The sequence below is a fragment of the Erinaceus europaeus genome, chromosome 17, assembly GCF_950295315.1.
Source record: "Erinaceus europaeus chromosome 17, mEriEur2.1, whole genome shotgun sequence".
NCBI classification, from domain to species: Eukaryota; Metazoa; Chordata; class Mammalia; order Eulipotyphla; family Erinaceidae; genus Erinaceus; species Erinaceus europaeus.
In genome coordinates, this window is record NC_080178.1 from 6,457,914 (window position 1) to 6,469,898 (window position 11,985).

The 11,985-nt window shown below is 37.8% G+C and overlaps 2 protein-coding genes across 2 annotated transcripts; both read left to right on the plus strand.

Annotated features, from left to right (window-relative positions):
* Positions 1-4,139: 4,139 nt before the first annotated feature.
* On the plus strand, positions 4,140-5,069 carry LOC103110279 (olfactory receptor 9G1-like). Its single transcript, XM_007519454.2, has one exon. The coding sequence runs from the start codon at positions 4,152-4,154 to the stop codon at positions 5,067-5,069; it is 918 nt and encodes a 305-aa protein (XP_007519516.2). The 5' UTR covers positions 4,140-4,151.
* A 5,650-nt stretch (positions 5,070-10,719) lies between these two features.
* LOC103110280 (olfactory receptor 9G1-like) lies at positions 10,720-11,637 on the plus strand. Its single transcript, XM_007519455.1, has one exon. The coding sequence runs from the start codon at positions 10,720-10,722 to the stop codon at positions 11,635-11,637; it is 918 nt and encodes a 305-aa protein (XP_007519517.1).
* The last annotated feature ends 348 nt before the right edge of the window (positions 11,638-11,985 follow it).

Genomic DNA, 11,985 nt, shown 5'->3' on the forward strand with positions numbered 1-11,985 from the left:
TGATATCTCCTCCATCGTTTACAATTCTATTAATTTGAGTCTTCTCCCTTTTTTGTTTGGTAAGTCTGGCTAGGGATTTGTCAATTTTGTTTAATCTTTGAAAGAACCAAAATTTGGCTTCATTGAACTTTGTATGGTTCTTTTATTTTCGATGTTGTTTATTTCTGCTCTAACTTTAGTGATTTCTGTCCTTCAGGTTGCTTTAGGGTTCCTTTGTTCCTCTTCCTCTAAGTCCTTTGAGGTGTGCAGTAAGGTCAGTCATTTGAGCCTCTTCTTGGTGTTTAATATGTGATTGTATGGCTATAAGTTTCCCTCTCAGTACTGCATTAGGTGTGTCCCAAATATTTTGATAGGTTGTGTCTTCATTTTCATTAGTTTCCAGGAACATTTGAATTTCCTGTTTGAGTGATTCTCTGACCCAGTGGTTCTTAAGGAGAATGTTGTTTAGTTTCCAAATTCTGGGTCTTTTAATAATTTTCTGTTTGTTGTTAAATGTTATTTTTACTCCATTGTGGTCTGAGAAGATACTTGGGATGATTTCAATGCTCTTGAATTTATTGATGCTGTCTTTGTGGCCTAACATGTGGTCTATCCTTGAGTATGTGTTATGTGGATTTGAAAAGAACGTGTATTCCAGTTTTTTGGGGTGGAGGAATCTGAAAATGTCCAAGAGGTTTAGTCTGTCGATATTTTCATTCAATTCTCTTGTATCTTTATTGGTTCTCTGCTTTGTTGATCTCTCTAAGTGTGAGAGTGGGGTATTGAAGTCTCCCACTATTATTGTATTACTATTGATGTATTTTTGAAATTCTTTCAGTAGGTGCTTGACGTATTTAGATGGTCCCTCATTGGGTTCATAGATGTTAATAATTGTTAAGTCTTCTTGGCTGAATGATCCTCTAATCATTATGTAATGTCCTTGCCTATCTTTAATACTTTATTTAATTTAAAAATCTATCGTGTCTGAGATGAGAATGGCTGTTCCTGCCCTTTTTTGAGGTCCGTTAGTCTGTATGATAGTTTTCCATCCTTTCACTTTACGTCTGTGTTATTCTTGTTGTGACAGATGGGATTCTTGCAAGCAGCATATGCTTGGGTTATGTTTTCTGATCCATCCCCCCACCCTGTGTCTTTTGATGGGTGAGTTTAAGCCATTGACATTTATTGATATTATGGATTTAATGTATCCTAGTGCCATTGTTCCAAAAAAAAATTTGTTTGTTCTGATATATTACAAGTATTATAGTGATGTTCTTGTTTATAAGAGGTCTTTTAGTACCTCTTTCAGGGCCGGCTTGGTGATGGTTGCCTCCTTTAACTGTTGTTTATCTAAGAAGGTTTTGATCCCTCCATCTAGTTTGAATGAAAGTCTAGCAGGATATATTATCCTTGGTTGAAACCCTTTTTCATTCAGGGCTCAATAGATATCTTGCCATTCTCTTCTGGCTTTTAGAGTTTGAGTGGAGAAGTCTGCAGATAATCTTATGGGTTTTCCCTTGTATGTGACTTTTTGTTTTTCTCTTGCAGCCTTTAGCATCCTTTCTTTATCCTTACTTCTTCTCATTGTGACTATGATGTGTCTTGGTGTCTTCAGGTCTGGGTTGATTCTGTTTGGTACTCTCTGGGCCTCTTGAATCTTGATGTCCTTTCTGTTATTCAGGTCTGGGAAGTTTTCTTCTATTATTTCCTCTAGAATGTTTGCTTCCCCTTCCTCTCTTTCTTTCACTGGCACGCCAATTATGTGAATGTTACTTCTTTTGAGATCACCCCATATGTCTCTGTTTTTGTTTTCAGTGTCTCTCAATCTCTTTTTAATCTCTTTCACCTCTTTCTTTGTTTTCTCTAACTCATCCTCTGTCTGGCTAATTCTGTTTTCTGCTTCTGTTAGTCTGCTTTCCCTTGCCTCAGCTTCTTTCTTTATTACAGCTATTTCAGCTTTCAGTTCTCTAATTGCTTCAAGATAATCAGTATTTTCCTTGGGGGTCTCAACTGTTGTTTCCCTAATACTGCCATTCCTTTCCTCCAATGTTGTTTTCATTTCTGTGATTAATAAGTTTATTATTGCTTGCATACTTTTCTTATCTATGGTTACTTCTGGCTGATTTGTAGTTTCTTCTGGGCTCTTGTCTTCATTCATTGGAGTAGCAGTTTTATTTGTTTTTGATCTACCCATTTTTTTGATTTATGTCTTTTTTTTAATGCTCTGTTGTTCCTCAGTTGTTGTGTCTTGAGTATAAGTAACACTGTACTAAATACCTTTATGACAATTGCACTCACCAACCTCAGGAATTACAGTAGCAACTGAAGCAAGTATTGAAGTAGTTTAATCATTACCAGTTAGCCAAACAATTTCTCCAATCCGTGAAAAAATAGTAACCAAATCCCAGTAAAGAAAGAGAAAAGAAAGAAAGGATAGCAAGAATAGACAGTTACGCAAATCTACTATCCACTGTATATTCTAGGGGTAACAAGAGGGCAAAGGGAACTAGAGCAGAGATACACACATAGAGAGTCCACTCTGAGTCAGATTTCTTCCCTAAAATAATTCACAAATTCAGAAAGGCAAAGAAGAAGGAAGAAGTGTATGACAAGATAAAAAAAAGAGAGAGAGAGATGAGAGAGTGAGAAAAGGGAAAAGACACGAAAAAGAGCTGTAATTAAAGAGCAGTGAAATGAAATTCCCAAATGTGTATCAGTGAATTCAAAAAAGCACACTGTGGTGTGGGGCTGGGGGCTGTGTCTTTGGAAGCTGTAGGATTAAGGAAGAAGGGATGACAAGAATGAGAAATAGAAAAAAAGAGAGAGAGAAAAAAAAGAAAAAGATAAGAAAAAGAACAGTCATAAAAGGGCAGTGAAAGGAAAGGGGTTTTTTGTATTTATTTTTAATTATTTAATTAGCTATGCGGGGTGAGGTGGGGGGGGGGTTGGCTACTTAGAAAGAAAAAAGGCCAGAGGTTTCAGAAGGGTATAGACTTAGAATTAATGATACTCCCTGGTGGGGCAAGAATTTGGTAAAGAAAAGGAGCTCCCCTTCCCTGCTAGGAGCTGGTCCCCAGGGACTGGTTATGGGGGGTGGGGGGGCCGGGAAGGAGGTATGCTTGAAAATTAAAAGGAAGAAAAATATATATTTTTTTTTTCCCCTTTTTTCCCTACTCCAATTCTTAACCCAAATTAAGTTATAGTCACCTCCTTGGTGTTACCGCTAGGACCCCTTATTGGCTGGCCTGCTAAAGGCAGAAAATCCTACTGTTTCCAGGAGATGTGGTCAGAGCTCAGCCACTAGCAGCTTCTCAGTCTGCCATCTTCCGAGAAACCCCCCCCCCCCGAAGCTTTTTTAAAGGATTTCTCAAAAATGAAAACTAGCTCCAAGTCCTTTTGATCCAATCAGAGCTGTACTCAAGGATGTCCTCAGATCTGCCCTCAGGGTCATGGTGGTCCCCAGAGACTCCCAAGAGAAAGCCCCCAAGCTACAGTGCTCCCTCCCGGTCCTCTGCCGGCCTCCCAGCAACGCTCTGCAACCGGCGGAGGAGCCGCTTTCCAGGGCCAAGGACAATGCCCGGCATACCAGCCTTGCCTGCCGCAGCCTGGGAAGTCTGGAGCATCCTGCCTGCTAGTCCGCGCCACCTCTACTCTAATTCTTGACCCAAATTAAGTTATAGTCACTCCCTTGGTGTCACCGCTAGGACCCCTTATTGACTGGCCTACTAAAGGCAGAAAATCCTACCGTTTCCAGAAGATGTGATCAGAGCTCAAGCCACTAGCAGCTTCTCATCCGCCATCTTCCGGAAAACCTCTGAAAACACTTTCTAAATAGAGAATTTATATTGTTGTATCCTTGAAGTTTAGTGCACAACTGGCAGAATGTTGTTTCTATTTTTCTATTATTTATTATTGGATAGAGACAAAAAGAAATTGAGAGGTGAAGGGAGGGTAGAGAGGAAGAGAGACAGAAACACCTACAAGCCCTATTTCACACTTGTGAAGTTTCCCCCTGCAGGTAGGGAACAGGGGCTTGAACCAAGGTCCTTGCTCACTGTAATGAGAGTGCTTAACAAGGTGTGCCAACACCTGGATCCTAGAATTTTATTTATTTAGAAAAAATTCAAGCTGAGTCTTATTTTCTTTTCTTGTAGGTGAGAGTCTCTACAGCCATGGAGAGGAGCAATCACACAGTCACAGAATTCATCCTGGTGGGCTTCACTACAGACCCCACGATGCAGCTGATCCTCTTTGTTCTGTTCCTGGGAGTGTACTCTCTCACCCTGGTGGGAAACACCACCCTCATAGCCTTGATCTTCAATGATTCCAGGCTACACACACCCATGTATTTTTTCATTGGGAATCTCTCTTTCCTGGATCTCTGGTATTCCTCTGTCTACACCCCAAAAATCCTACTCACCTGCATCTCTGAAGACAAGAGCATCTCCTTTGCTGGCTGTGCAGCTCAGTTCTTCTTCTCAGGTGGACTGGCCTACACTGAGTGCTACCTGTTGGCTGCCATGGCTTATGACCGCTACATGGCCATCTCTAAGCCTCTGCTGTATGCTCAGGCCATGCCCATAAAACTCTGTGCCTTTTTGGTCATGTCCTCCTACCTTGGTGGCTTTATTAATTGTTCCATCATCACAAAAAGAATTTTTACCTTGAACTTCTGTGGGGGCAATATCATTGATGACTTTTTCTGTGATTTGCTTCCTTTGGTGAAGTTGGCTTGTGGCAAGAAGCATGACTACCAGGCTTTGATGTACTTCCTCCTGGCTTCCAACGTCATCACACCCACAGTGCTCATCCTGGCCTCCTACCTCTTCATCATTGCCACCATCTTGAGGATTCGCTCCACCCAGGGCCGCCTCAAGGCCTTCTCCACGTGCTCCTCCCACCTGCTCTCTGTCACTCTATATTATGGCTCCATTCTCTATATCTATGCACGGCCTCGATCCAACCACTCTATGAATACAGACAAAATAATGTCCACATTTTATACTGTGGTGTTCCCCATGTTGAACCCCATGATCTATAGTCTGAGGAATAAGGATGTCAAGGAGGCTCTGAATAAAATGTTCAAATAAATTGAGAGTCTTTTTTTATTGATTTTATTGGATGGATTAATGGTTTAGAGTCACAACAAAATACAATAGCAAAACCCAAAATACAGTAGTTTTTACATGTGTAAAATTTCTCAGTTTTCTACATAACAATTCAACCCTCTCTAGGTCCTCTGGCATCATATTCCAGGACTTAAACACTTCCCCCATCCCCACACTAGAATCCTTTACTTTGGTACAATACACTAAAACCAGTCCAATTTCTGCTTTATGTTTTCTTATTTTCTCTCTTTCAATGAAGATGATAAATGTATATATTTATTGCTTCCAGGGTTATTGCTGGGGCTCGATGCCTGCACTATAAATCCACTGTTTCTGGAGGCTACTTTCTCTCTTTTGTTGGCCTTGTTGTTATTGCTGTCATTGTTGTTGGATAGGACAGAGAGAAATCAAGAGACAAAGGGAAGACAGAGATGAGGAGAGAAATATAGACACCTGCAGACCTGATTCACCACTTGTAAAGTGACCCCCCTGCAGGTGAGGAGATGCGGGTTTGAACCAGGATCTTTAAGCCCATCTTTGCGTTTTGAGCCATATTTGCTTAATCCGCTGCGCTACCACCTGTCCCCCCAAAATATCTTTTAATAAATTTATTTATACTTAAATACCTCATGTCATTGTTTCCCATCCAGGTGCAGAATTCAAGATCAATAATTTGTACTCTTAGTCCATTATAACTCAGAGTTCTCTGGTGACAAAATTTAAGACAATTTGCAAAATGAATGTTTAATATTAATTATCTATATTTGATTGAATTTCTCTTTAACTAGTTTAGAAATACATAAAAACTGAAAATCTTTAATATATACATACATACATATAATCTTTTCATCTCTTTAGGGTTTATCACTGGAGCTTGGTGTAGTGCTGGCACTATGAATACACAGCTCCTGGCAGTGGTTTTTTCCATGTTTACCTTTCTATTGACAGGACAGAGAGGAATTGAGATGGGAAAGGAAGATAGAACAGGAGAAAGAAGAGAGACACCAGCAGATCTGCTTCACTATAGTAACAATCACTGACCAAATCCACTGATATTCAAATAAAAGTGCTAACTAATTTGGTCAAAGAGAAACATAGAATGTTTTTAAAGAACAGAATAATATGTATTCAATATATAACAAAAATATCATTATCATTTAACACTAGTCATTAAATATGCAGGTATACTCATAGGAATATCTGTAGTGTATAATACAGATGTACACATAGGCCTAGACTAACTTCTATACAAGTCAAAAGAGCATGAGAATGAAAATTAGACTATTTCCATTTTCACCATTGTGGCAATTGTAGCATCAAAAAGTTTTTGCTCCACTTTTAAAATCACACTCAATTTGTCAACATACAAATGTGGCTTATTGTTTTGTTAATTATTTTCAAGCTTCTGAAATCCTGAGGGGTTGTGGGAATTTGTAACTCTGGGGATCCATGGAACCAATACAAAAGATTCTAGTTCAGCCAGATTTGAATTCTTCTGAGGTGAAGCCGCTACTGAGAATTTTAGGTAAGTTCACTCAATTCAGATATAGTGGTAGAGAGTTCATTTCTTTGCTCTGCATAGCCAGTTCAGGGGTGCTTAACATATTGAGATCTGATGTGCAACAAATTAAATTTTAATATTTAAAAAATATATATGAGGCCGGATGGTGGCACACCTACTTGAGTACACAAGGACCCGGTTTCAAGCCTCTGGTCACTACCTGCAAAAGGCAATCGTTATGAGTAGTGAAGCAGTGCTATAAGTGTTTCTCTACTTCTCTCTCCAGTCCTACTCCCTCAATTACTCTCTGTTCTGTCAAATAAAATTATATATATATATATATTTCATTGTCATCTTCCTATCACATTCTCTGAAACTTTGAGATCAAGAAAAAGTATATCCTATTAACATACACAAATATTTAATTATACATAACAATATAAGGGTTGAAAAAGCTGCATATATATATATCAGGAAACACAAAAGAAACATCATTGTTATTATTTAAAGAGAGGCTAAGGAAACAAAGACTGAAGATGCTTGCAGATGAGCAATCTTGTAGACCAAATGACATTTAACTTTAAAAAAAAACTATTTATTTTACCTTGGTATTCCTTAAGAAAGCAAAAGGTATACAGTATTTTTAAGAAGAATTCCAGATGAGAGAAAGCAATCTCTAAATCAAATCTATCACCTATCTATCATCTATTATCTATCTCTCTATCATCTCTCATTATCATCTATCATCTATCTACCTATCTGAATAATTTTGTTTGAAAAGTATTGTTAGTTATCTTTCCATACAAAAATATATTATTCAACTCTTCAAGTATAGCTTTAGTAAGGAACAGATTGCTAAGCACTAGCAAACACAAGCAGATTACCATAATATTTTGTCTTCGGACAACAAATGTAGAACTCAACCCTTTGTGTCAGTCTCTGCTCCAGGAAAATAACATCTTGTTTTTGTTTTGCCATTAACATTTAAAGTATATCTGTTTATAACATCTTTTTTTTTATAAATTTGTCTTCATTTTATTTGTTTGTTTGTTTGTTTTAGAGACAAGGAGCCTAGAGGCAAAGAGAATTTGAAAGAGAACACAGCATTGAAACTTCCTTCAAGGAAGTGGGGTTTATATTTGAACCTGGGTCATGAGCAGGGCTAAGCAATGCACTAAGCAAGTTATTTCACATTCACTATAGGCCATCCTCTTAAAATGTGTGTCATTATGCCACATAACTATATAGCTTTACACTCATGTACTCTGTCTTCTCAATATTGTAATGTAGTCAAGATTCCAGCAATGAATAATAAAGCTAAGAAAACAGACAGGGCTAAGCAGTGCCACACCTGGTAGAGTGCATACGTAACCATGCACAAGGACCCAGGTTCAAGCCCCTGGTCTCTACCTGCAGCTAGGAAGTTTCATAAGTGATGAAGCAGGGCTGCAAGTGTCTCCTGTCTCTCTCCTTCTCTGTCTCTCCTCCCCATCACTGTTGCTCTGTCCTATCCAATAGAAAATAATAAATAAAATTTAAAAAAGAAAAAAATACTGAGAATGAATTCAGCATTGTTCACACCACTGATGAATCTATAGATAGTCTACATCACAGGCATTCAGGTTGCCTCAATAAAAATAATTTCCAAGGTCCACCGATAGCAGACAAGATATGGGACTCAGAGCTGGGTCTGGTGATATTTATTTGAATGTATTTGAGAACTACTGATTGAATCTGTGTGATGCTACAAGCACTGTGACAAACCCTTACCTGAGTTCTCTATTTTATACTAGCTCTATGGATTTATTAGAAATCCTTAGCTTATAGATGAAGAAATTAGAGCTTTTTAAAGTTAGCCAATGATGGATAACTTGAATCCTTGGTAAGTGATTCAAGTGATTCAAGTTTCCATGATATGCCAGGTCTCTGGTTTGAGCTATAGAGTAAGCTTTCTTTCTTCCTGTCATTCTTCCTTCATTTCTTCATTTTTTTTCTATCTTCCTATCTTTCTTTCTTTTTTTCTAGAGCTAATTTTAAAGGCATATTTACTTGCTATTATGACAAAGGATATACATTTTTGCATTCACATGAAAACTGTGTTTTTCACAGCCCACTTTATTTGGACAAAACAAAGATATTGTAAAGGGATATTTTATTATCAAATATATTCATTTATTTCAATTCCTGTTTGAAAAAAACACAGGTTGGTAAGGTTTATTGGTATCAGGAGCACTTATCAATTTTTTAAAAATTTATAATAAACGTTTAAGTGTAAATGTCACCATTCAACTGAAAAGCTGAAAGAGAAATAACCAGAACCACATACAAGTGCTTCTACTGCACCAGGGTCAACTCTTGCCTCTTCTATCTCTCCTACCTCTTCTATCTCTTCATCTCTCCTGTCTCTCCATTTTTCTGATTTTGAGAAGAATCAAACAGTTCCCCTAGGAGTAGGCAAATCATACAAGCATCCTCTCAGACTCCAAGAAGAAAAAAGAAGGGATGTTCTCAGTAGCGTATACTCTGAAATGCAGTAGATAGAAATGATAGAAGTTGCACAACTGATAAATAGGTTAACAAATCATGGTGAATAAAAGGAGCATTATATGGAACTAAGAAAGAAAAATGTAATTGTGTTAAATGACATATTTAAAAGATATGTCTCTATCCAATAAATAAATAAAGATCAATTAATAAAGAATATATTCTTTTTTAAAAAAACTTATTTATTTATTGGGGAATTAATGTTTTACATTCAACAGTAAATACAATAGTTTGTACTTGCATAACATTCTCCAGTTTCCCATTTAACAATACAACCCCCACTAGGTCATTTATCATCCTTCATGGACCTGTATTCTCCCCACGCACCCACCCACCCCCGAGTCTTTTACTTGGGTGCAATAAGTGAAATAAGTCAGAAACAGAAGGATGAATATGGGATGATCTCACTCTCAGGCAGAAGTTGAAAAACAAGATCAGAAAAGAAAACGCAAGTAAAACCTGAAATGGAATTGGCATATTGCACCCAAGTAAAGAATATATTCTTTTGGTGAATTACTGTATTATATTGTGAAAATAAATTGGAGGATGGAGTTGAATTAGTAGTTTGATTCACATTACACATTAGGATAAGAATTCCACAACTTATTTTCCAGCTACTAATGAGCAATAGTAATTATTTTAATAAGAGTTGTTTAACAAGTCTTTGGGGCTCAACTTTCTGTCTTTTAATGAGAAATTTTTTGCCATAGTGTGACACAGAAGCCCTCATGTCAGATTGTTTCTTTCTTGTTTTCAGGAAGAAATGGAAAGTTCTGTCACTGTTGTACTTACTGTTTTATAATCAACCGTTGGACCAATTAATTCTTATGTTATAGTGACATAGTAGGACTCTCCTGGATGTAAGACTATTAGTAGCTGAGAAATGACATGAGGCATTCTCATTGTCATGTGTTATGTGAATTAACCCATCTATGAATCCATTTCAATTCTATCCTCCAATTTTAATTTAGCAATATTACACGATAATTAGCCAAGAATATACTCCATTTTTAATTTTATTATATTTATTTATTTATTGGATAGAGACAGTCAGAAATTGAGAGGGGAGGGGTGATAGGAAGAAAGACATCTTCAATACTGATTCACCACTCACAAAGCTTTCCCCCTACAAGTGGGGACCGGAGTCTCAAACCTGGTTCCTTATGCACTATAATGTGTGTGATCAACCAGGTGTGCCACCAGACAGCCTTGGAATATACTCTCTATAATTTGTTTGATATGTATTCCTTCCTTATAGACAAAGTCTCCATAGAATCAAAATCTCACTGCTATATCCCAGTGGAAGGAAATAACGTAGGCTTCAAAAATATTTGATTAAAAAAATAGAGTGCAAACAGTAAATCTTATTTAGAAATGAGTGCATATTTTTGGAAAGAATATAGTTATTCTTGAAAACTCTCAATGACAGCCCAAATCAGGACAGAATCAGGGACTGATTGTCCTTGCTCTAATATCTATTTATTGGACCTCATCTCATATGACTATTATAGCAGTGAATTCTTTTTTTCTTTTAGTTGACAGAATTAAATTGTGTGTTATTCCATTCACAGGGAAGATTTATAAGTGATGGAGAGGAGCAATCACACAGTCACAGAATTCATCATGGTGGGTTTCACTACAGACCCCACAATGCAGCTGGTCCTCTTTGTGCTGTTCCTAGGAGTGTACTCTCTCACCCTGGTGGGAAACACCACCCTTTTAACATTGATCTGTAATGACTCCCGATTGCACACACCCATGTATTTTTTCATTGGGAATCTCTCTTTCCTGGATCTCTGGTATTCCTCTGTCTACACTCCAAAAATCCTAGTCACCTGCATCTCTGAAGACAAGAGCATCTCCTTTGCTGGCTGTGCAGCTCAATTCTTTTTCTCTGCTGGACTGGCCTACACTGAGTGCTACCTGTTGGCTGCCATGGCTTATGACCGCTACATGGCCATCTCTAAGCCTCTGCTGTATGTTCAGGCCATGACCACAAGGCTATGTGCCTTTTTGGTAACATCATCCTATCTTGGTGGCTTTATCAACTCTTCCATTCTTACCAAAAGAATTTTTACCTTGAACTTCTGTGGGGGCAATATCATTGATGACTTTTTCTGTGATTTGCTTCCTCTGGTAAAGTTGGCTTGTGGCAAGAAATATGACTACCAGGCTTTGATGTACTTCCTCCTGGCCTCCAACGTCATCACCCCCACAGTGCTCATCCTGGCCTCCTACCTCTTCATCATCGCCACCATCTTGAGGATCCGCTCCACCCAGGGCCGCCTCAAGGCCTTCTCCACGTGCTCCTCCCACCTGCTCTCTGTCACTCTATATTATGGCTCCATTCTCTATATCTATGCACGGCCTCGATCCAACCACTCCATGAATACAGACAAAATAATGTCCACATTTTATACTGTGGTGTTCCCCATGTTGAACCCCATGATCTATAGTCTGAGGAATAAGGATGTCAAGGAGGCTCTGAATAAAATGTTCAAATAAATTAAGAGTGTCTCTTTCTAAGACAAAGATGGAAATAATTTAATCAAATTATTTATGCTTAACCGTTTCACGACCTATTATCTTATAGTATTATAAATCACTATTTAATCAATATGAGAGGGGGAAATAGATTGAATGTCTCAAACTCTTTAATGCATAGACTTCACTTCTGAATATATCTTAGCACTTAAAATTTCAATTTATTAACTGATCAAATTTTAACATTGAGATCAAACTTCTACTACATTTCTAATAATAACTTTATTTTTGAAATGTTAAATCACCTACAATCTTAGACCATGGAGACCAGAAGTAGCCAGTCTTGTCAGTATATACAATACAGTTATT